Here is a 26484-nt window from a genome sequence, read left to right on the forward strand (position 1 = left end):
TCCACTCGCCCTCCGCAGCCCCGCCGGCTCGCACCACTCCGGCCCGGCTTGGCGCAGCGTCTCTGCAGTCGTTGCTGCAGCCGCCAGGCCCTGATCAGCGACCTACGGGGTTAGGAAAAAGAGATAGACAGGGGCGGGTGAGCTCAGGCGGGGAACACCCGGGCAGCTGAGCCCCCGGCCGCTGACAGCTGGGCCGCTGCAGCCAGAAGGCTTGGAGGGCAGGCTGCCTGCCGGGTGCTCGGTCCCCTCCTCCTCGCGGCCCGCGGCCCCCACCCCACCCCCTGGCACTTGGCACTCTGAGCTGCGGCGGGTGCAGCTGGGCGGTGGGCCCGGAGGTCCCCAGGGTCCTTGTCATCACCTGCGGAGGCTTCCATGGCTTCAGCTGCCCTGCCGGGGCCGCCGAATTGCTCTCCCGAGCCCCTGCAGGAGGCGGCTAGCTGGGTGCTCGTCAGGGCTGGGGCTGCCGGGAGGGAGGGGCGGGGAGGGTGAGGTGGATGGAGGGGACCAGCCAGTCGGCGGCTCGCCGGCAGCTGCGTAAGCGGCCCGTCTTTACTTTCCTTCTTAAAGAGATAGTTGGTATCTTGCTCTAGAGGCCCTGGGAGCAGAGATGCGAGCACACGGGGAGCGGGTCCTCTCCCACCTACACACCAGCCTATACTCTGAGCTGGGCGATCAGTCGGGCATGGTGGAAAGCGTCTTGGTCAGCTAACAGGCTGTGTGACCCTGTGCAAGTCCCTTCACCTCTCTGGGCCTCAGTTTTTTCTTCTGTAACGTGGGATGATGATACCAATCTCACTCCCTGGCACATAGTTGGCTCTAGTTAAATAGTCATTTTTATCCAAAAGCCTTTAGGAACATTTTTCACTGCCCAAACGAAGTCTGAGTACCAGGGTTATTTAATGTGAATGGCAAGCAGCACTTGGGATACTAAGAAAAATGATAGCGGGAATCTTAAATATCTGAAAATGGAAATGTTTTCCTTTGAAGTAGTGAAAAGGTGAATCATTGGAAAGATCTCAGAGAGATAAGCAATCACAACCTAAAATGTTCATTGTGGCTCTTTTCCCTCTGTCTTCCGTCTGATATCACAGGGGAAACAAGACCAAAAAGTCCAAAAAACTGGATTTTCTGCCTAGCCCTTCCACTTCTAGCCATGCAACTTTAGATAAGTTAACTCACTTTCTGGGCCTGGTTCCACCATCCTGGAAGTCCTTTTGTCTTAAGCCTCTGTTCATGTGTGGGAAAGTAGGTGGAGTGAGACTGGGCTCCTTCTTTCTGAACCAGCCCTGTCTGATGTGTCATTACTTTGCTCTAAACCATCCAGTGGTTTTCCATATCGCTTTCGGCCACATGCCCTCATCTTACTTCAGCTCTCTTACTTCATCTTGTGTGGCTCTCCCCATCACTCACTTTTCTCCCATCAAGCTGTCCTTCTTGCCGAAGCCTCACTGCTGGGCCTTTGCATTTGCTGTCTCCTTTGCCTAGGATACACCAGAGAGCTGAACGGTTCAATCTTTCCCTTCCTCCAGGTCTCTGCTCAAATGTCACAGTGTCAGGGAGGCCTTCCTTAACTATTCTACATAAAATACTAACTCCCTCCTCTCCACCCACTTTGCCCCTAGTTTTGCTATATTTAATTACCAGCTGACATAGTGTATATTTACTATTTGTCATTTATTACTCCCACTAGAATGTATACTTCATGGGGGGAAGGAACTTTGTTTTTTCCCTTGCTGTATTTCCAATACCCAGAGCAGTGCCTAACACATAGTAGGAGCTCAATAAATATTGAGTAAGTGAATGAGAAAGCAAGCACACATTGTGCCAGGCCCCAGTGTTCCATGAGAACATTCGGCCAGATGCCATCCTGGAAGTCCTTTTGTCTTAAGTCTCTTAAGGCTCTTAAGTCCTTAAGTCTGTTTACTCTTGCCAGTGCTGAACTTGGTACCCTCTACTCTCTGCCCTAAGCTGACTTTCCAAAGAATTTGTAAAGTGACTTCACTGATTTACATCATGACTCTGCAGTACTGGCCTGGTGAGAAATAGTTAATATTGATAATGCACATGAAAAAATAATTAAGTTTACTGTTGCTTTTCACAGTCAAATCTTTTTCTGTATCTCTGAGCTGCAGTAAATCCATTTTTTTTTTTTGCAACAAATGCTAATACATTTTAGAGGGGACATTGATTATATTTTGTCCTCCATTCAGTTAAACTGTATCCTATCAGATAGCCATCATTATATTATGTTTTCTAGAAAAACGTGGGAGAGCAATTGTAGCAGGAATAGGAAACTAGTTGAAAGAGCCATGTGAAATGTTGAGGTCTTCTGTCCAAAATATCTAATGCTATATTAGCAAATTAATTGATAAAATGTTTTATCTGCTCTAATGTTCACTGAAATTATAAGTGACATTTTTACATTTAAAGCAAAACAAAAGGAAGCCATGTAATTATTACATGTTTAGCAGGAGAACATTTCTGAGATTGCCATTAAAATATTTTTTATCTGTTCCCATGGTGTTTTGGTTATTAATAGAGATGGGGCTTTACTATGTTGCCCAGGCTGGTCTCCAACTCCTAGGCTTAAGTAATCCTCAGCTTCCCAAAATGCTGGGATTACAGGCTTGAGCCACCATGCCTGGCTGTCCCATCCTCATGTGTGTATGTGTGGGTTTTTGTGTGGTGTTGGGTTTTTTTTTTTTTGCTTGATACTTAGAAGACTACATTTCCCAGAAATCTCCGCAAGGAACATCCCCAAAGCAAGAGAGCAACTTCACTCACATTACTCTCACCTGGAATGGTGTTAGCTAGTAAAGAATTCTTCTTAGCATTAGGAAGCAGATGATTGAGAAGGGAACTGGTGTTTAGTTATAATATAAATGACAACACATGAGGATTGTAAGTATAAAACAAAATGAAATTATCCCTAAGAAATTAGTAAGGCCGGGCACGGTGGCTCATGCCTGTAATTCCAGCATTTTGGGAGGTCCAGGCGGGTGGATGATGAGGTCAGGAGTTCAAGACCAGCCTGGCTCTAGAGATGATGAAACCCGTCTCTACTAAAAATACAAAAAACATTAGCCAGGCGCGGTGGCAGTCACCTGTAATCCCAGCTACTCGACTGACTGAGACAGAGAATTGCTTGAACCCATGAGGCAGAGGTTGCAGTAGCCAAGATAGCACCACTGCACTCCAGCCTGGGCAACAGAGTGAGACTCCATCTCAAAAAAAAAAAAAAAAAAAGAAATTAGCAATTTTGTTTTATTTTAGACTAGTTGAAAATACATAATTTTTTTTTTTTTTTAGTTTCAAAAACAATTTTATTCCAATTCTGGGTAAGCATACTCCTCCCACTGAATGCAGCAATAAAACCTGAACGAAATTCATGTAGCAGCTATTCGAGGATTCTGAACACAAAATTCTAGCAGTCATATTGGGGAAGAAGCCAGAATTTGACACACCCTACCACTTAGTGGTAAATTTACATTTTTATTTCTTCCTATAACTCCTGGCCTGGTCTCAAGGCAAATCAAAATCTAGAATTGGGGCTCAATGAAGAGAAAGCTCCCAAAGAATCTCCCTAGTTTTGACTTGAAGATCAGGAAAAGAGACTTCTGATGCTCAGAGTGAGTGAATGAGAGATATAATTCTTCTTTTCCTTTCAAATCTTTTCTCCATTCTCTCATGGCCCAGTCCCTAGGCCATCCTGCAGTGGTAGCTGTGACAGTAGGAACCCACAGGTGCCTAAAACTCTGAGGAAGAAAAGGACTGTAGTCCTGAGGGAGGGTGAGCCCCAGCTGTTTTTTGTCTCTGTCCTCCTACCACCTGGTCTCAGATGCAAGTTCAATTGTGGAAAGTAGGGAGCAAAGCAGAACAGAGTAAATAAAACTCCAAACTCCAGCATTCTGGCAAAACCCAGAGAGGAAAAACCAAATGATGATGGTGATAAGAATAATAGTTTTCAGTTACTGCTGAAAATTAAAAACAAGATCTTGAAAGCAGTCAGAGAAAAATGACGCATTAATAATACAGGAATAGGCTTGGTGCAGTGGCTCATACTTGTAATCCCAGCACTTTGAAAGGTCAAGAGGCAGATTGCTTGAGCTCAGAAGTTTGAAACCAGGCTGGGCAACATGGTGAGATCCCATCTCTACAAAAAATACAAAAATCAGCTGGGTGTAGCGGTGTTCACCTGTAATCCCAGCTACTCTGGAGGCTGAGGTGGGATTGCTGGAGCCCAAGAAGTCGAGGCTGCAGTGAGCCATGATTGCACCACTGCACTGTATCCTGGGTGACAGAGCAAGACCCTGTGTCAAAAAAAAAAAAAAAAAAAAAAAAAAAAAATACAGGAATAATAATTTAAATAACTGTGGTTTTCTTATCAGAAACCATGGAGGGCAAAAGAAAGTAGAATAAAACTTTTTAATTGCTTAAAGAAAAGAGTTGTCAACCAGGATTTTGTATCCAACAAAAATATCCTTCAGAAATGAAAGTAAAATAACACATTCTCTGATAAAGGAAAATGAAGATAATCCATTGCCAGCACACTTACTCTAAAAGAACTACTGAATTGAGATCTTCACACAAAAGGGACATTATATTAAAAGGAAACCTGGAACATCAGGAAGGAAAGAAAACAAAAATTATAAATATTTGGGTAAATTTAATAGACTATTTTTCTCTTGATCCTTTTAAATATGTTTGACAGTTGAAAGCAACAATTGTTGATGGGTTTTAATGTATGTAGATGTAGTACATAAGACAAGTACAATATAAAGAAGGAGGTATAAAGGAACCTATATGGTGTGAGATTTTTACACTCCTCTTGAAGTGCTAAAATATCAATTCTAAGTACAGCATGAAAAGTATGTATTTTGTAATCCCTAGAATAGCTATTTTTAAAATCTATAACAAAAAATATAGTGAAAAAACAAAAACAAAAACAAAAGCAAACCACAATAGGCCGGGGCAGTGGCTCATGCCTGTAATTGCAGCACTTTGGGAGGTAGAGGTGGGTGGATCACTTGAAGCCAGGAGTTTAAGACCAGCCTGGCCAACAGGTCTCTATTAAAAATACAAAACCCGGTCTCTATTAAAAATACAAAAATTAGGTGAGCATGGTGGTATACACCTGTAATCCCAGCTATTCAGGAGGCTGAGGCACAGGAATTGCTTGAACCCTGGAGGCAGAGGTTGCAATGAGCTGAGATTGCACCTCTGCATGCATCCAGCCTGGGCAACAGAGTGGGACTCTGTTTCAGGAAAAAAAAAAAAAAAAAAAAAAAAAAAGAAGAAGAAATCAAAATGGAATTCCAAAAAATTCCAAATATTCCAAAAGAAGGCAAAAAAGGGGAAAACAGAGGAATAAAATAATAAAGGGAACAAATAGTTAAAAAAAATCCAAAATCCTAAATAAATAAAATCTTAAATCCAAAAATGTCAATAATTACATTAAATGTAAGTGATCTAAACACATCAATTAAAATAGAGGTTATAGAATGGATAAAAAATGACTTTATTTGATGCAGTCTACAAGAAATTCACTTTAAATATAATGAATGATACAGGTAGGTAAAAGTAAAAGATGATGAAAGATATACCATTCAAATACTAATAAAAAGAAATCTGGAATAACTATATTAATATTAGAAAAAGTAGACTACAGAGCAAAAAAAATTACCAGGAATAAAGAGAATTATTACAAAATAATAAAAGCATCGCTTCACCAAGAAGATATAATAATTATAAATGTATATGCACCTAATAAAAGAGCTTCAAAATATATAAAGCAAAAACTGACAGAACGAAAAGGAGAAATAAACAGATCCACAATTACAACTAGAGACACAAACACTTTTTCTCAGTAATCGATAGAACTAATAGACAAAATAAACAAGGATGTAGAAGAACTAAACAATTCTATGAAGTAACTAGGTCCAACTGACATGTATAGAACACTCCACCTAACAAATGCAGAACAGAATTGATCCTTGAACAACACAGCTTTGAACTGTGCGTGTCCACTTTTATGTGGATTTTCTTCTGACTCTGCCATCTCTGAGACAACACTAACCCCTCCTCTTTCTCCTCCTCCTCAGCCTACTCAATGTGAAGACCATGAAGATGAAGACCTTTATGTTGATCCACTTCTAGTTAATGAATAGAAAATATATTTTCTTCCTTGTGATTTTCTTAATAATATTTTCTTTTCTCTAGCTTACTTTATTGTAAGAATATAGTATATAATACACATAACATACAGCATATGCTAACTGACTACATTATAGGTAAGACTTCTGGTCAACAGTAGTAGTTAAATTTTTGGGGAGTCAAAATGTATACACAAATTTTCAACTTAGTAAAGGGTCATAAAATAAATCTTAACGAATTTAAAAGAATTCACCTAATGTAGATGATGGGTTGATGTGTGCAGCAAACCACCATGGCACATGTATACCTATGTAACAAACCTGCATGTTCTGCACATGTACCTCCAGAACTTAAAATATAATAAAAAAAAAGAATTAAAATCATTTAAAGTATGTTCTCTCACCATAATGGAATTAAACTTGAAATCAATTACTGGAAATATTCCTTAGGAACTGACCATTATATACTTCTAAATAATTTGCAGGTCAGAGAGGAAATCTCAAGGGAAATTAGAAAATTTTTAACTGAACAAAAGTGAAGATACAACATATAAGTATCTGTGTGATTCAGCTAAAGCAATGCCTAGAGGGAAATATATAGCTTTATGTGTTTATATTAGAAAAGAGGGAAGATCTCAAACAAATTATCTAAGCCTCTACCTTAATAAAACTAGAAATATAGAGCAAATAAGCTCAAAGCAAACCAAAGGAAAATAATAAAAAATGTAAAAGCAGAGATAAATGAAGTGAAACAGAAAGCAGAAAAACAAAAGAGAAAATCAATGAAACCCAAATGTGATTCTTTTAAAAGATCTATACAATTAATAAGTCTCTGTCATAACTGAAAAGAAAAGAGAAAATGTATTAACAATGTCTGAAATGAAAGAGGGGTTATGGCTGGGCCTGGTGGCTCATGCCTGTAATCCCAGGACTTTGGGAGGCCAAGGCAGGCAGATCACGAGGTCAAGAAAGCGAGACCATCCTGGCCAACATGGTGAAACTCCATCTCTACTAAAAATACAAAAATTAGCTGGGCATGGTAGGTATGCCTGTAGTCCCAACTACTCAGGAGGCTGAGGCAGGAGAATTGCTTGAACCTAGCAGGCTGAGGTTGCAGTGAGCTGAGGTCACAGCCACTGCACTCCAGCCTGGAGACAGAGCGAGAGTTTGTCTCAAAAAAAAAAAAAAAAAAAAGAGGGTTATTGCTATGGACCCCACAGACATTAAAAGGATAATAAGGGAATACCTCTGAACAACTCTACACACATAAACTCACCAATGTAGATGCAACAGACCAATTACTTAAAGAACTACCCAAACTCACCCAAAATGAAATAGATAACTAAATAGTCCTACAACTATTTAAAAAATTAAATTCATAGTTAAAAAAAACCTTACAAAATATAAATCTCCATATCCATATTGTTTATGGGTGAATTCTATCAACTATTTAAAGAAGAAATAACACAAAAATACACAATCTATCCTAGAAAAGTAGAATAGAAGGAAACACTTTCTAAGTTACTTTATGAGGCCAGTATCACTCTGACACCAAAACCAGAAAAAGACAGCAGAAGAAAAATACAGACCAATATCAGATGCAAAAACCCTAAATAAACTATAAGCAAATCCAAATGAAAGGATATTCAACATCATTAGTCATTAGGAAAATGCAAATCAAAACCATGAGTTACCACTTCACACTCACTAGGATGGCTATAAATAAAAAAAGGGACAATAACAAGTATTGTCAAGGATATTAAGAAATTGGAACTCTGATACATTGCTGGTAGAAATGTACAATAGTGCAGCTACTTTGGAAAACAGTTCGACAGCTCCTCGAAAAGTTAAACATGAAGTTATCATGTGACCTGGCAATTCCACTCCTAGGTATATAACCAAGAAAAATAAAAACATATATACACAAAACTTATGTGCTAAGGTTGATAGCATTATTCAAGTAGAAACAATCCACATGTCCATCAATCAATGAGTAGATAAACAAAATGTGGTATATCCACACAATGGAATATTATTTGGCCATAAAAAGGAATAAAGTACAGATACACTCTACAACATGGATGAAACTTGAAACGTTTATACTAGGTGAAAGGAATCAGATACAAAAGGCAAAACATTGCCAGAAGTGGTGGCTCAAACCTGTAATCCCAGCACTTTGGGAGGCCGAGGCAGGGAGATCATTTGAGGTCAGGAGTTCGAGTCTAGCATCACCAACATGGTGAAACCCCATCTCTACTAAAAATACAAAAATATTAACTAGGCGTGGTGGCACGAGCCTGTAATCCCAGTTACTCTAGAGGCTGAGGCAGGAAAATTGCTTGAACCTGGGAGGTCAAAGCTGCAGTGAGCCAAGACTGTGCCACTGCATTCCAACCTGGGTGATAGAGCGAGACTCTGTCACAGAAAAAAAAAAAAAAAAAGGCAAAACATGGTTTAATTCCATTTGTGTAAAACAAAATACTTGGAAGTAATTTGCGAATTTAGCAAGGTCATGGGATACAAGGTTAATACAAAAAAGTTAATTGTATTAATGACAAAATTATAGAGACAGAGAACAGTTTAGTGGTTTTCAGGACAGTAAGGAGGGAGATGGCTGTAACTAGCAAAGGGTAGCACAAGTGATCCTTGTGATGGAACTGTACTGTTTCTTGACTATGGTGGTGGCCACACAAATCTATATATGTGATAAATTTACATAGAATTAATACATACACAAAATGAGTGCATGTACAACTGGTGATATCTGAATAAGCTGGGTGGATTGTGTCAATGCCAATTTCCTAGTTGTGTATTATACTAAAGTTATGCAAGATGTTACCATTGAGGTAAACTGGTATATGGGATATTTGTATTATTTCTCACAACTGCATGTGGATCTACAATTACCTCAAAATAACAAGTAAACAAAAAATCAACTAGAACTCTCTTACATGGTTAGTGGGAATGTAAAATAGTACATCCACTCTGGAAAATAATTGCATAATTTCTTATAAAGTTAAACATATACTTGCTATATGACCCAGCAATCCCATTCCTAGATATTTACCATAGACAAATAAAAACATATCCACACAAAAATGTACATAAATATATGCAGCTCTATTATTGCCAAAACTGGAAACAACTTAAACATCTTTCAGTGGGTAAATGGATACATAAACTTTGCTATATCTAGGCAACAGAATATTACTCAGCAATAAAAAGGAACAAACCACTGACACATGCAACCACTTGGATGAATCTCAAAGACGTTTATGAGTGAAAAAGGCCAGTATCAAAAGGTACATACTATATGATTCCATTTGTATGACATTTTCAAAAAGACAAAAGTGTAGTCATGGAGAAGAGTGGTTGCCAGATGTTACATAGGGGAAGGGTGTTTACACAAAGGGATAACACAGGGAATTTTTTTAGGGTGATGTTACTGCTGGAATTCTGATTGTGGAGATGGTTACAGGAGTCTAAACATACGTTAAAATTCATAGAACTGTGCACCAAAATTAAGAAGTCAAATTTTCTGTATGTTAATTTAAAAAATAAAAGAAATTTTTAAAAGATAATTTTGACATTTAAAATGTATAGTTAAATACATTTAGAGAGGCTATTTAGAATTTGTTGTTTGCAGCCTAATTCCAGATACAACAGCATGTTGAAGAGTACCATAGGCTTTATTTCACAGTGTATTATGGAGCTCACAGAGCATAATATGAAAATTTCCTAACTCAAACTTCAATTAAGAAAAAAGAAAAACAACAGTTTTAATGTCAAAAATGTTTGGTAAACACCAAGTAAAAGAACATTTATTTTGGTGATCTTTACTCAGACTAGCTGCAAACAACATGCTGAACAAGTATCTGCTAATTTTTTAAAAAATAGAAGCAGATTTAGTTTTGCTGACACATTAATGGTGATTATAATAATCATTAAATAGTAAATAAAAAGGTTAAATGACCTATAAATAGACTAAAAGCCATTCAAGTAATTTAAAGCAAAGATGAGCTTTGTAACTCTTCAATTAAGATAGTAGATTAAAAACTACAGCATTAGGCCAAATCAAGGATGATATACATTACAATCAAAGAAATTATCTGTGTAGAAATAAGGACGTTTTCATCATTAACCCCACAAAATTCAAGTAAATACACCAATTTTAAATAGTCTTTTAAGAAACATCTTTGAATGTTTGTCAAAAGCATATAGCATTTTAAAAATGTATCCTAAATGTATCCTAAATGCAATATTCAAATCAGGGAAATGATAAATGCTATATATTCAAATCAGCTAAGTTAAAAAAATTACTTAGCTATAATTAAGTATTTCTGAGCCGGGTATGGTGGCATGTGCCTGTAGTCTCAGCTATTCAGGAGGCTGAGGCAAGAGAATCACTTGAGCCCAGAGTTCAAGTCCAGCCTGGGGAACATAGTGAGACCTCTGTCCTTAAAAAAAAAGAATTTAAAATATTTCTTTGTTAAGTATGTAGGTTTCCAATTCTAGCTATGATTATTCTGAACTACAGAGAGGAAATAGGTCAGCCTATCTATGAAATGGATCAGACCTTCAGCTGCTTCCAGATGGCTTCTGCATTAAATTAAACAATCTACACAGAAACTCCAGTGATGACATAAATCTGTATGTCTGGATTTCCTTCACATTTTATAAAACATTGGTCCCATCGTAGCTATAATATCTGCATAGGGAGCACTCTGGCTCAGCTCGATAGCCTGCTGTTTTTTTAGGACAAGAAAGCTATAAAATTTGGCAGCTGCTTGTTTTCGGTTACTGTTTCTACAGAGCTTCATCAGACTAAAGGACTGCATTCCCATCTTGTTAGATTCCTGGGAAAATAATTAGAAAAGAAAAGGGAAACAAGATCATTAGAAGTAAAGCTGGCTACAAATGCATAATGAACAACAAAATATTGACATTTTTGATTGACATTTTGACTATAAAATCCTTAAATGGAAAAAGGGAAATGACTCCTTAGTAAACATAAAAACAGCACAAGTCACTGTACACGAGCTTAGTTCATAAAGAACATGCATGCAAAAGAATTCCAAAGTGCTATAAAATTTATAAAGTGTTATGCATATGTCAGGTCTTTTTAAAAATTGATGTTAACGTAAATGGCTCCTGTGGAAAGGGCAATTAGTTTAAATTTGCAGAGACAAAAAAAAGTACATGGGACTTTGGGAGGCTTCAAATACAATAAAAATAATAAGCCTATCAGTCTTCTCCTACTTAAACGTACTAGTGTTGGTGTTGATTATAACCAACTCTAGTTTCAGCGGCAGGAGATTATAACTCTGTAAAAAACTCCCTATTTCTCTGTACAAATTAAAAAGATGTTGGATTCACTATATGGCATCTGTGTACCTACTGGAAATAGCTGAGGTACAATCAAGCATTTTAATTACGGATGACAGTAACTCTTTTTGTGAAGACTAGGATTTGCAATCAGATTCCTAGAGTAGTAGTTTTTTAATTAGAAATACTGCAGTGTGGCTAGGTGCAGTGGCTCATGCCTGTAATCCCAGCACTTTGGGAAGCCAAGTAGGGCAGATCACTTGAGGTCAGGAGTTCGAGACTAGTCTGGCAAACATGGTGAGACCCCGTCTCTACTAAAAATACAAAAATTAGCTGGGCATGGTGGTGTGTGCCTGTAATCCCAGCTATCCGGGAGGCTGAGGCAGGAGAATCACTTGAACCTAGGAGGCGGAGGTTGCAGTGAGCTGAGATAATGCCACTGCACTCCAGCCTGGGTGACAGAGTGAAATCTTGTCTCAAAAAAAAAAAAAAAAAAAAAGCAAGAAAAGAAATACTGCAGTGAATGGCCAGTGTCCCTATGAGAATCATACTTCTTGGATAGTTGTGAAGCATATTTAGAAATACCATATACAAGGTTTTGCTTGTCCATAACATATAACAAATTAATAAATTAAATACTTTATCATACTTTATCTTAACCAAAGGTGTGGCCCAGGGTCAGTAACCTTTCAAAGATGGCATATCCACCCTACATTTATTCCCCACCTTGAGAGAAAAAGATGTGAATTGGATGGCTTTTTCCCCCAGGAGAGAATAAGGACAGCTTTTTCAATTTCAAGAATTATTTTGAAAAACCCTAAAGGGACAAATATGCAAGATTAAACATAAGTGTTTATTCTGTTCCCTTGAGAAACCTTTCTGAAATGAAGGTAAAGGAAGAAAAAGTGACAAAGGAAGAAGATAAAGACAAAGAAAGTGGAAGACATAACTGATTTAGTAGAGTAGAGACAACTGAAACCTCAGTGCTGCAGCGGCGAAGGCAGCAAAAAGGAAGCCAATTCGAGACACAGTATCTTGGAAAAGCTCAGGAGTTGGAGACATCAGTGTGTCATAAACTGGGAAGCGGGCATGAAGCTGAAAACAGGAGAATTCCTTGAGAATTGAATCTACTTAGTAACAGTTAGACCTTCTGTCCACTCCACCACCTCACAGAATCAGAGACCACTACTCCTATAGTAGAAGGCAAGGAGTTGCCCTTCTGGAGATACCAAGAACCAAGGCTCTGGACTTAGGACAGTAGCCCTGTGGATGGTGAAGTGTCATACCAAGAATAGTGAGATTAAGGGAAATTCTACACTCTGAACAGTGAGATAACTGGCCTCTACTTTACCTCCTTTTGATTCCTGAGCCACTGACATCCTGCTTATATCTCCTAGGCAGCAGACTTAAGGATTACTCTGGAAAAGCCTACTATTCTAAGGGGGTAACAAAATCCAGTTATGTAATACAATCTGGGGAAGGTGAGGGCTGCCACCCAATTACCTGAGTGTAAAAACTATAAGTCTATAAGCCCTACTCACGCATATATAACTTCCAATCCATTTTTTGGTGTCTCACTCTTAAATAAAAACAGATAATCCTAGGATCTACAAGACATTTGAGTAAAATCTCTAATATTAAAGAGCAAAAGAAATGCATTCAAGAAAATCACTAAGGAAAGCTAATGCAGGGAGCAGAAGTGCAACCTCTGAAGTTAAGAGAATTTTTCATTGTATTCATGAAAATGGCTAGGATAATAGTGAAACAGTGAGAGGAAGCAGATGAGGGCTTGCTTGGGAATGGGGGTACCCGTTGGAAGTATGCAAATAAGGGATTCACAAGTGGCACAAGGCAAGTTTTTCTGGTTTAAGATATGTTTACTCTCTTGATTGTGGCAAAGATTTTAAAGTTGTATACATATGTCAAGACTTATCTAATGCATACTTTAAATATAAATAGTTTATTTCATGTTAATAATATCTCAATAAAGCTGCTTTTAAAACCTAACTGAATAATTAAATAAAAATATCGGGATACTATATAACAAAAGAATAGTTAGTAACTAAGAAAAAAACTCCTGGAAAACAAAAAGGTGAAAGCAGATATAAAAATTCAATGAAGTATGGAAGACAGAGTTGAAGTAATCTAGAGAGTAGAAAAACACAAATACAAAGGAAATTAATATAGAGGATAAAATATTTGTTAAAAATTAAAGGAGCAGTTCAGGTGATTCAACATCTGACTCATAAGCCCTTCAGGAAGACAAAACAGATAAATTACAAGGAAATTGAGGCCAGGAGTTTGAAACCAGCCTGAGCAACACAGCAGGACCTTGACTCTATGAAAAACTTTAAAAAACAATAATAATAATGAGAAAGTCCAAGAAATTTTAAAAAATTTTCTAAAACTCAGGAACATGAAATTCCTGAATAGAAGAGCACACTACATGATAAGCACAATAATGAAAGAAAAAAAAAACCCAAACATCATGAAATTCCAGAGTGCCAGGGATAAAAATAATAATTAATAATAAAAGATCAAAAGCTTCCAGGGAGAAAATAAAGGTTACGTACAAAGCATCACCAACTAAGACAACATTTGACCTTTCAACAACATCACAAGGATCCTAGCAATGTTACAAAGCCTTCAACATCTGAGAGAAATATATTTTCAACTTATGTCTAGAGACAATCAATCATGTTAAAGGTGAAATAAATGCTCAGGCTTGTATGGAGTGTCTCTCTATCTCTTATGGACTCTTTAACTCAGGAAATTACGGAAGGATGTTAACCATCAAAAAATTTAAGATAAAGGAAGATAAAAGCACCAAAAAACACAGAGGTAATAATACATACAGGAAGAGACAAATTCCCATATTTATGACAAAGCAATATCCCAAGACAAAAACTATGGAACAGACCTAAAGAGCAACTGGTTTGGATCAGAACAAGAGGATGGTGAGCTCCCAGACAGATACCTTTAAGGAAAAAAATGGGACTGACGGATTATTTGATAAGAGATATTAAAAAATATTATAAAACCATAAAATGGTATTTTTGCCAGAGTTTGTCACAGTTTGGTCATACTGTCAGAGTTTGGAAAAATATTTAAAATGGGTTTAGAGACACTGAGCAAATGAAAAAAAATGAGGTAATGATTAACTTGAAAAAAACTAATGACAAAACAACCATAAAGTTGATAAGAAATATAATTATACTATGAAGCGTCAATGTAAACTAATTTTTATATAGTATTTATGGCAGCAGCTGCTAGTTGTCCTTTAATTTCCATTCTCCTCTTCTACAGTAATAGAATTATTAGCTGGGACTAAGTTTACCAAATAAAGACTACATTTCCCAACTAGATATGGCAATGTGACTAAGTGCTGCTCAATGAAGTGTAAAAAGTGACACAATTTCTAGGTTGTACTTTTAAAGGATATTTTGCAGCTGATTGGAGTATAGACATGGTGGATAGTTAGCCATTTTGGATCTTGAGAAGATAAAGGAAACCTGGGTCCCTGACAATTCCATGAGCATAGCTGCCATACCACTTTGAACTTTTACCTGAGAGATAAATAAACTTCTATGTTTTTTAAGCCACTAATATTTTGGCTTCCTGTCACAAGCAAACCTGCATCATAACTATTACAAATATAACACTGTAAACACATAACACTATGCTAAAAGTATACTAGGGTGGGAAAGGTAACTAAGCTAAACCTTCATTTTATGTCCAAAGAAGTCAGTAGATAAAGTTTAAAGCTGAAATACCAAGAAAGAGCAGCAAAAGCACGTTAATTAGGAATATAGATACACATACTAAAAGAAATAGCTGAGTGTCGTTGCTTCTGGTGAGCAGGACTTAGGAATAAGGAGGGATAGGACAAAAGCCTTTTGTCTTTTCAGCCTTATTGCATGGTGCTATTGAACTTTAAAAATAATATACATGTATTATTTTGATAAAAACATAAATTAAATTCTAAAATTATCGGAATTGTCACTTTTGAACTGCTATAAACTATGTTTCATGTTGAGAATTAGTTGGTATCCTGCTAAAAACAAGGATAGGACACAGAATAGATATCTAAGGGTATGAGGGTAGGTAAGAAGTTGATTAGAATATGCAGGTACCAAAACCAAACTTCTATATGTAGCCCTGGGTATACTACTGAAAATCATTGCACTCTAGTAGCATTTGGGCTCAAAAAAAAAATAATAATAAGGAAAATCATTGCATTTTCATTGATATCTAGAAGCTTGAAGTCCATATTTACTTTTTTAAAAATAAAAATAGGGTTGACAAACCCTAGCATCTCACCCGTAAATGATTTAACATATGAAGAATTCTTCGATTCCATCTCTCTGTCTCAATATTTTGTTCATTCCTCAATGACTCCTGTTTGATTGATTGATAAATAAAATATTTAATTTATGCAAATTTTACTAAATGCTTACTATTTGCCAATCATAGTGTTATCTTCTACAAGAAACACAACTATTACAATGGGTCCTGTCAAATAAAGAGCTTACAGTCTGATAATAAAGAGAATAAGGCTAACATACAAATATAAATCAGCCTTGCACAATTATACCCATATTCTCCAGGTGTCTTCTGATAAGAGGCTCCAAAATAGGAAATTCTGCCGTCTTTTTTTTTTTCATTCTGCCGACTTTATTTGGTAATGTGTCTATGGCCTTATGGTTACTTTGAAAAGTAAAGTTATCAAAGACAACAACTTTTGCCTAGGGTTATCCTAGTTCTGTCAATCTGAATTCAGGTGACAGGAGTAAACATACAGCTATTTCTGCTTTGTAAAGGCCTTTATCTGAACTTATCTGGTAATGGAAGCTCTAAACCCAACTGCTGTTTAGTAGTTTGTATACAATTAGGTTAGAAACCTTTCAGACTTCGAGATGACTTGTCCAAAAAAGATTAACCCACTGCCTGACTGCCTGTCATGTTATCTGAATAGTTTTTTTTTTTTTTTTTTTTTTTTTTTGGTATTTAAGGCTTAACCGCTTTCAGAAATATCTCAATATTTAAAAATGGTAAAGTTGAAATCATTTGCAAGAATTTATTCTAATCCCTTACAAACTAACACTTTATGATGTGAGAACAGAAACTGGGCATATGAAAGGTGTTCATGAATTTGAAAAAAGAGGCCTATAAAGGGTTGGGGGAAGGGAAGTGGCACAAAGCTGGCCTACTTTATAATTTTTCCTAAGCTAATTCTAACCATTCAACCCAACAGCATCTGTGTCACTCTCATCACATGTCCACTGTTTGTCTAACCTTCATGTATAGGAGCCCAGACACTTGCTAAAAGTGCTTTCAATTTCATAGACTCCAAGACAATTACAGAAAGCACCAGAATATTCTGCATGACATTTTAAATCATGTGAGGCTAAAGGGACTCTTTGACTCAGCCTGGGAACTACTGAGTCCCCGTTTCCACCAACTATACCAGCTTCCTAGGCCTGCCTATGCGGTATACTTCCCTGTATCCCAAAGAAACTGATTTGAAAATATGGTCACTTTATTCTGGAGAGTTTTCCAAATCCCTTCAGCTATAATTTATGATTATTATTTTCTGATCTGTCGTTGGATACATGAGGACACCCACTTATTAATATTTTATTTTTAAATAAACAAATGCAGCTTTAGAAATGTAAAAACCTCTTTGTTAAAGATCCATGAGACTCTAGCTTTACCTATAATGCACAACTAAACTAACCAGAGAAAGGCTCAGAAGAAATACTCTGTGCATTCTGTTAAAGCCTGTCCATTTGATCTATCTGGACACCCTACAGCTGAATCCATTGTGTGGAAAGCCCAGTGGATTACTGAAACAGCTGAACTCGTACTATGTTGTGGTTTGCTTGACCATGTATGAAAATAACCTGCATCTATAGAAGCAAAGCAAATAGCAAAAATGAATCAACCCACTTCTGGCTCAGCTGTTTGGATAGTTCAGGTAAAAAGTTCAGGTTATTTATTCTGTCCTAGATTATCTAGAGAATTCGGTCTGTTTTCTTGTATGAAAAAACAATCAACTAGTCTTGGAACTCATTATATAGATAATTGTATAGAAAGAAATTAATATCAGGCTCACTAGGTGTTTTTATATTATTTACTAAAAAACTTTTGCTAAAATTCCTTACAATCTTAGAAATGTTTTCAGTACTCTGGGACAAGACCAGAGAAATAAGACAGTTAACAAGCAGGGAGTCAGGTAAATCAGGCTTTACTTCTGTCTTTGCAATTGACATGTGGCCCTTTGACCACCAGATTATTTTGTTTCACATTTCCAGAAGTCTTGTATAAATACAAGACTTGTGCCACATAATGTTAAAGAAAAAACTGCTCACAATTTTTTGGTAAATAAGATAAAATTTCAAATGCCCTAGGCCGCCATACTCTTAATATAGTTCTGTTTCTCTAGAGATGTTATACCAATAATTTAAAACAGTGATTCTCAACATTTTAAATCCTGTCACTACTTTTGATAAACACAAAAATCTCACACTTTTCTTTAAAAGTATTTGACGTTTCAAAAGAAATTAAAGACAAAAATCAGAACAATTTGGAATATTTTATCAAACTATTCACAAACATCTCTGTTGTAGTCACAAATTTAAATTATAAATTTAGAAAGTAACATGACAGTTTTAAAAGCCAAGTTTTAGATAAATAAGGTGTTAAATATTTAGAGACAAAATTTTTAAGAACATCCCCAAGACTATACATATATTTACCAATTCAACTGGACTATATTCAATTTCTTTTGCCAAGAAGCCATTTGCTAAAGATGATTCCTCAGCAGCTAAAGACACCATTTCAGCAATATCCTGCTGAAGCAAATTAGGAAAAGTTGGGTAAATCTGCCAGTGGTTATACAGGAACAATCTGATTTTTGTTAAATGCTTTAATCACATGAATGCTCATTTCTCAAACGAATTTAAAAGACTACCCACATTCTTAAAATATTATCTCTGAACTATCCCAGATAGGCAGTCTTTGACTTATTATTCCTGTTTTCCATATGCCTTGCATAAAGGAAGAACTTGCATGCCCCTTGCCTCCTTGCTTCCTATCTTTTTCCTTTCTATTTTCCTCACTACTGCAGGCCTCACATTAAAGAGAGTTTACTCTCTACTGCTGTGCTACTGAGACCACTTTGCTTTGAAGCACTTTATGTAGCCCCACTCCCTTACCTCTATTCTCATGCCAATACCAGGTGGCAGAGGAAAGGCATTTGCAATAGGCATGCAGAGAAGGAGTGAGAATGAGGGAAGGGATATTAATATCCCTACCGAGGACCATGACAGGATTCCTGCCACCACTGCTGGAGTTGTCACGGGCAAAAGGGAGGAAGAAACTGTCTGCTGGAAGGGGAGTGAAGACACAAAGGAAGAAAGAAAAAGAGACAGTCAGAGAGTCCCTAGTCCCTATCATCTCCTTCCCTTCTCATTGCTATAGAAGCTGTCAACCCCATTTCATCTTCAACCTGTCTCCAAGCTTCATTCCCCAGCTGTCTTCCCCAACCTTGATTAAGGGCCTCCTCTAACATAGTTTACCTGCTTTTTCCACTCAGTTTCAAAAACTTTTAGTAAATATAAGGATCTATATTTTATTATTTAATATACATATTTGTGAAGCCTTGTTTTTCTCTTTTAATTTATATGAATATTCTACATTTTGATACTCTCAACTTTGCAGTTACGATAGATAAAAATTATTTTTTATGAAGATTTAAAAATGATTAAACAGAATCAATATTTTCTTGTCCCTCTTGTTCTTGTGCTCCCATGCTTGACTATATTTCACATTTGTTAACCATTTTTGGAAGCAGAATAAGAGTAGAATTGAAGGTTAAAGCATAAGCATAGGGTAATGGAGTAAAGGTTCAAAAGAAGAGGTACATCAATCTCTCTTCTCTCTATTTCAAGCCCATGGGACAATCTATCTTGTTATGTCTATGATAACTGCAGTTATAGTTTCCTTCCAAAAAGTCATAAACTAAACAGGTTTGCCTAATCATAATTTTTGGTAGGTACATTTTAAGAAATGCCTGAGCCCAAGTGAGGAAGAGAGCAGTAGCGGTAACCCAGTATCTCAATATCCAGTATATTATCAAATATTTAGTAAAATGCATTCTGTTTGAATGCATTGTGAAGTTGTCTTTCCTTCCAAGGGCATTCAGTTTCAACATGGGTTGACTGAATTCCCTGAGTGGTTATCAAAATACAGTGATAATGGAACCGACCAGAAAAGCACTGGTTTATTTTTATCTGGTGTGGCTATAATATTTATATTTGTACAACCAATAAAATAACAACTGAGAAAATATTTAAAAGCACATTATTTCCAACTATGTTTTCAAATAGTAATTTTTTCAAATAAAAATTATATCTTCAAATAAAAAGTTGTTAAAATTTTGTTTTGGTCATAGATCTTTAGATAGTCTTTCAGACTCAAGGCCGAGGTAACTGGTGGGTCTAAAATATATTATTCTTAGAGATAAGAGGGTGAATTTATGATGAGAAGCAAAACAGGTATACTGGCTGCAGTTCTAAAAAATTCTGTGACACATAGAATATGAGGCCTAGTAGGAGTCTCAGAAAATAACCAGATTTACATATAGACAATCATTGATTTAATGTATCATGCAAAATACTAGTTCAGTATGAAACCACCTTATCTTGTGATTTACATCTGAAACTCCTAGAAAAATTTTGCAGAAGAAAATCATGTTTTACCCTGCTACTTACTAAACAAATTGTTAAACAATTTAAAATAAAATAAGAACTATACAAATGTAAAAAAATAAACCAGAGTCCCAACATTCCTTTATTATATCTTTAGAAAATAAAATATTTTTACGATTCTCTCTGGATAACTTACCTCAGAGTCAATATTTTTATTGGTGTCCTCATGAGAGCTATGCTGAGATCCATCAATCACATCCTTCCAAGTTTGGGGTTTACTTAACTCTTGGGAATTTGGCTCTTGCATCATGGATGTCTCTAAATTATCAAGGAAATAAAGAAAACTTCACCAAAATATCTTTCAAAGTTGAATTGTGATATGCTTGTAACAAAAGAAAACTTCTGACAGACAAGTTGGGATCCAAGAATTTAAGCAAAGGATACACAAACTTTCTTATTGCTCCTAAGTCTCACATATGTATCTCCCCTTTCCCATCCTCTGTCTCTTTATCAACTCCACTCCCCATTCTCTGCCAACCATCTCCTCTACACACACTCTCACACATTCACTCACAAGACAACATGGACAGTTCAAGCCCATGGTGGTATATTATTCAGTAGGTTTTAATGCCTTCAGGAAGGGTCATCAGGAAGTGGAGGCTCGCTCATCACATCATTTGGTTTTATTATTACTTTAAAACAATCATGATAATAATCAGTGATTATAATACTCCATGTGCCTTTTGGGTAGACAGAAATAATCCATCTCAGGTTAACTGTATTAAGTGCTATTCTTATCCTTACATGACTTTTCATGTTAGTTGTTTTACATTGAAATATTATCCTGCTACATATAAAGATTTTCTTTTTTAAGGATTTTTTAATACTGCCTTTGGGAGTGAAGAGGTAGAAAGAGTGCTAATAAGAATGGTTTACATAGTATATATACTTCATCTTTTTAATAAAATCTCTGGGGCAAAAATTAATCTAAAATGCAGAAAAATGCAATATTGAAGTAATAATTTCATTTAATTTCAACTACTCTTCTAGAGTTAGCATTTATACTTAAAATATGGAACTGGATCCCATCTTCATTTTGAAATTTAAAACATCAAATTTTTCTTTCCACAACATCCCCCTCAACATCAACAGAATTAAGAAGTCTCACCTACTATATTTTGGTTTCCCACTTCTTTGCTTACTGACTCCTTCTGTATCATTTTTCCTCCAATTTTAAAGCCAGAGGGCAGAAAGCATTTTGTAAACAACTGCAAAAATATACATTTTTTTGTACCAGCAAAACAATTCAAGAAAACACAAGCACATATCGAAAAAGGAAAAAACTGGAATTCATACATACAATCCAGAAAATTAATTCAAAATGAGGAGGTACTTCTTAGCAAGTTTAAATTCTGTTATAAATATATGTATGTAAATATGTTTGTTTATTTATTTATAACCAAACATTGCCCTCATGTAGAAGGATGGAAACTGTTACCATTTTCAGTTCTGCATGAATCAAATCCTGGGCAGCAGTTGACAGAAGTGTATCCACTCCTCCCTTCTTCTTCCACATCATCAATCTTTGGGTAGGAGGTGCAAGTTCCAAAATCATGAGTGTATCCGCAAAGGAAGTAAGCTGTTTATGTATAACTTTGCTACTGAGCTCCTTGACAGGATCTATGAGCAATCTCCTCTTTTTGCCTTTCCTTTTCTCAGCAATGTCTAAATATAAGAAATTGGCACAAATGTGATTGGTTATATGGCTTTCTAAAATCATATTGTAGGCACTAAATATTTAAGAAATTTCTAGGCCAGCCACGGTGGCTCATGCCTATAATCCCAGCACTTCAAAAGGCTGAGGTGGGCAGATTGCTTGAGCCCAGGAGTTCAAGATCAGCTTGGGGAACATGGCTAAACCCCATCCATACAAAAAAATACAAAAATTAGCCACAAGTGGTAGCATGCACCTGTAGACCCAGCTACTCAGGAGGCTGATATGGGAGGATCCCTTGAGCCTGAGTAGCAGAGGTTGAAGTGAACTGAGGTCATACCAATACACTCTAGACTGGGCAACAGAGCAAGACCCTATCTCCAAAAAAGAAAATAAATTTCTACCACAATACAATCTACAGTGTTACATTGGATCTGAAAATTATGCTGAGCAGCCAATAGCTGATACATTTTGCAAGGTGTTGTTTGGAAGTGCTCAGAAAGAGTTAAGTGAGCAAGTGAGGAAATGTGGGGAAGAGGGAAGTCAACAAATTTGGAAATTCCCTAAAATGCTTACATAATAGAATAATTTTCTGCAACACTAATTTGTATTTGTCCAGTGTATTTTTTCCTCTCCCACTGAAATTCATTTCCTTTCCCACTGAAAACAGCTTTATTGACATTCCAGGCAGATAACTAGGTCCATAGGATTTTACTCCATCAGGGAATTTTAATGGAGTAAAATTTTATTGGAGTAAAAGCTTGACCAGGCAGAAAGCAGAAGTCAAGCTTTTCTTTAGTAAAGCTGTAAAAGGGGAGAGACAGTTAGATTTCTCAGAATAAATAAAGATCCAAGATCAAATGGAACCAAAATGTACAGGAATCTGCTTGCTGGTTGATGCGCCTCAGTAAAATCTCAGGAACAAGACAAGATACTGGAGAGGTTGGCTAAGTGATGATCCTCAGGCTATGTAGGCTGGAGCAGTGGGAACCACAAATTGGTATGGCTGATAACCAGAGGTTTCCTTCCACTTCCACACCCCTCTCCCAAACTTTAGAACTACATGGTGGAAAGAAGCCAGGGAAGCTATACAGATTGAATTTCCTGCCAGCCTAGTGGGAGAGAGGCTCAGTGGTGAATTCAGTTAAAAAAAAAAAAAAAAAAGAAGTAAATGCTTTACTGTTTGCATGCTTGAGTTTATAAACTGAAATTCTTATCAATTATACTACCTAAAACTGGATGTTTCTAAATGACCTAGTTATAATAGACTAGTAGTTATATTAGTTATGTTATATTCATACTTACTGCTTACCCCTAAAAACATGATGCTTGAAGTTAAATGCTAGACAGCACTGTGCCTCTCTTCTGGTCCTTTTATTCTGCCTTATATTCACTTGCATGATTATCTATCTTTCTGACTAGACTGTTTTGTAAGCTTCTTAAAAGTAAAAAGTGTGTCTTTTTCTTTATTCCTATGCCCACTGCAGAGTAATGGCTCAATATCTTCCTAAATTGAACTCAGTTTTAAATTTTTCAGTTTCCCAAACTGGATACATGGTTTGAACAGGACTGAATATAATGAAAGTGGTACAGGGATACAGGACAAATGAGCCCCAAAGTGAAGCTTAGCCTATCTGGGTTCTTGGCTTTGTCCAGGAAACGAATTCAAGGGCAAGTCAGAGGTAGAAGAAAACAGCTTTATTGAATAGGCAGTGTTACAGCTCTGGTGGTGTTACAGCTCTAGCACTGTGACTGCTGCTATAGAGCAGGGCTACCCAGTAGGCAGAGATGAGCAGCTCAGAGCAGTTTTGCAGTCATATTTATACCCATTTTTAATTGCATGCAGATTAAGGGGACCGGTTTATGCAGGGGAAGAGTAGTAATCATTGGGTGATCGCCATGGAAAAGGGTGAACTCCTGGTGTTGCCATGGCAACAGTAAGTTGACATGGCACACTGGTGGTTGTGTCTGATTGAAAGCTTCCCCCACTCCGCCTTGTAGCTAGTCCTCATCTGGTCCAGTGTCCAAGCCCCCTTCTGGAGTTGTCCTGCTTCCTACCTCAAAAGGATCATCTAAAATTTCCTTCACAGTCTTCTCCTCTATTGTATTACAAGTGCTAGTACTAGATTGACTACCTCCTATAATATTTCAGTGATTATTTAAACATCTCAAAGTAAATAAGTTAACAGTGTATTAAAAATTAAAACAAAAACCTGAATGCCTCTGACCTGAAATATCAATTGGATCAAGGGTAAATCCTTCCTCTTCAGTTGATAATAAGGTTGTTTCATCCATTTTTTCATTTTCAGGTATACATATACACTCTGGGATATCTGTTTCAACTTAAGCAACATCCACATAAAAGTAATTGTAAAAAAAAAAAACAGGATGCAGGCTAGACAACTGTATGAGAATTAAAAGGAAAGATAAACTAACTGAAGATTTATGTTGCTAACTGGAACATCTGAATTCTTAGAATCATTTATTTAATCGAGTTGAAGAGGCTTACAGATTATATGATCTGGGACCCATAGAATTCAAGTGAGTCAAGTATCATCATCCCCTTTTGCACATGAGACATCTAAGGGTGGGCTAAAGTCACAGCAGAAGTGAAAACAGTGGCAGCAACTACAGTAAATGACTAATAGAAATTTGACTATATGTCTGCTAAATAAATTGGTATTCTGTTAAATCACTTATCAGTTGACCCATAAAAAATGAACTAAAATTTTATTACTTAGCTCTTTGTATTTTCAGTTTTTACTATTATTTTTAGAAAGCAAATATAACATCAAAAGTTGTGTGGAATCAAAATGGGGCTAATTGTACTTTTAATTCTTAAGAAAAATCAGACTAAAAGACCTCAAATCATCTGAGGTACGTCCACATGAATTTCAAGTAGGGAAAATATCCTCAATTTGTAATTTCTCTCAAATTGTATGTAGATTATCAAACCATACTAGTTAATTTCTTACCATGTAATAAAATACTTAATTAATAAATCAAAAGTATAATATTTTGGCAGAGTATTCTTATGCTAAACCCAATCCTGGCTAAATACCCTTCAATGTACCTTTCTCAGAATCCAATTTCCTATTTTATATTGTCTACAGTCAGACTAGCAGAGTTTGAAGGACATTGTTCTTTATTACTGTGGGTAACACTCCCAATGGGCACCGAGGAAGGAGAACTGTCCAGACCCCAGGCACAATTAGTGCCTGAAGAATATCTTAGTTTATAGTGTAATAACTCAGCTATTTCCTTTATATAATCCTTTATATGTAATCATATATTTATTCATAGAATCAGTGCTTGAAGTATAACTTACTGCTTACATATATCTAGCTTATATAATCATACTTAATTCTTATATCTAGCATACTTAGTTTATATAATCTTTCTATACAATCATATAGGTATTGTAGTTGGAGCTGTACTGATACATTTAGTGCTGATTTATAGAATCCTTCTATATAACCATATAGTAGTTTGTAGTAGGAGGAATGCCTAGAGCAGTCACAGAACAGAAGCAGTACATGGGAAAACAGCCAGACCAGGACAAGAACCAAAGATCCAGGTGGTGGCGTCCCTGCCTGAAAGGGCATATGCTGTATGGAAGGCTTGGAGCAAGAGCCTCTCCTCCTGATAAAGGAGTTGTAGTGCCTTGCATCCAGTTCCTGTGGAAAGCAGGCCCCAGGCCTGAGATCATGGAAATAACCGAGGGAGAAGAAACCCTCTGGTGTGACCACTCACAGTGGCTGTACACCCTGTCAAGTCTTTTCCTGCTTCTGTGCTAGCTCAAATCATCCTCCCATAAATATTGTAAGAGAAGAGCACAAGACTGTCAGCTCCCACTGCATTGGCTTCTATTAGAAATCCTTTGAAGTCTCCAGCCCCCAGATAAGAAGTGTTGCGCAGGACACCTGTTGCACACAGCCCACCTCCTTGCCTCGGTGACCTAATCGGGGTAGACCCCGTTTCTGTACACAACCCTCTACGACTGTGCACAGCACGGCCCCCTACTGCGCATGGCCCACCTCTCTGCCCAGGTGACATAATGGGGTGGCCCCCTTGCTTGAGACTCACTTGATCATGTATGCCCTATTACTAAGCCTATAGATGATGACCTCACTTACAACTCTGCGCCCTGCTTGTATCTAATAAATACAGATGCTTCTCGGCATTTGGGGCTCTTGCTGATCTCTGCTCACAGGTGGTGTGGCCCCCCACCAAGTCCAGATGCTCTTCACCAGTTCTCAGTGTCCTGTCTCTTTACTTCTCGGATACTGCACCTCAGCACAGCATAAGGGACACCCCACGACCCTGTGGGGCCCAACAGCCCTACAATTACCTTTCACTATTCTAAACTGCTACTTAAATTCAGAAGTTCTGAGGCTCAATTTAAACATTAGTACCCATTACTTTCCCACAAAGGAAAATTTCAACATACCCACTAAACTACTGGGAGGTTCAGGAGGCAGGGAAATTTCTCTGTTCAAATGCATGTCTTCTAACAGGATATTCTGATCATCTTGCAATAGATTGTCTTGAAAAACACAATGAATATTTTTTCATACAGACT

At 37.0% G+C, this 26484-nt stretch overlaps 1 protein-coding gene across 3 annotated transcripts in view; it reads right to left on the bottom strand.

Moving 5' to 3' along the window:
* Window positions 1–8874: 8874 nt before the first annotated feature.
* The window catches only part of RAD21L1 (RAD21 cohesin complex component like 1), a 30717-nt gene continuing 13107 nt past the window's right edge, over window positions 8875–26484 (bottom strand). Inside the window, exons 7-14 of one of the 3 annotated variants that reach the window (XM_012455274.3) lie at window positions 26353–26448; window positions 24131–24244; window positions 21687–21913; window positions 21357–21456; window positions 20385–20506; window positions 18236–18328; window positions 15798–15875; window positions 8875–11008 (exon numbers count right to left, since the gene is read on the bottom strand). In XM_012455274.3, coding sequence (XP_012310697.2) covers window positions 10820–11008; window positions 15798–15875; window positions 18236–18328; window positions 20385–20506; window positions 21357–21456; window positions 21687–21913; window positions 24131–24244; window positions 26353–26448 — 1019 coding nt within the window. In that variant the 3' untranslated portion in view covers window positions 8875–10819. Of the gene's footprint in view, window positions 11009–15797; window positions 15876–18235; window positions 18332–20384; window positions 20507–21356; window positions 21457–21686; window positions 21914–24130; window positions 24245–26352; window positions 26449–26484 lie in introns of all 3 variants that reach the window. The other 2 variants (XM_012455273.3, XM_012455275.3) reach the window with 2 other exon arrangements.

This window comes from Aotus nancymaae, unplaced genomic scaffold, assembly GCF_030222135.1.
Source record: "Aotus nancymaae isolate 86718 unplaced genomic scaffold, 86718_ANA_hifiasm-v0.15.2.pri h1tg000029l, whole genome shotgun sequence".
NCBI classification, from domain to species: Eukaryota; Metazoa; Chordata; class Mammalia; order Primates; family Aotidae; genus Aotus; species Aotus nancymaae.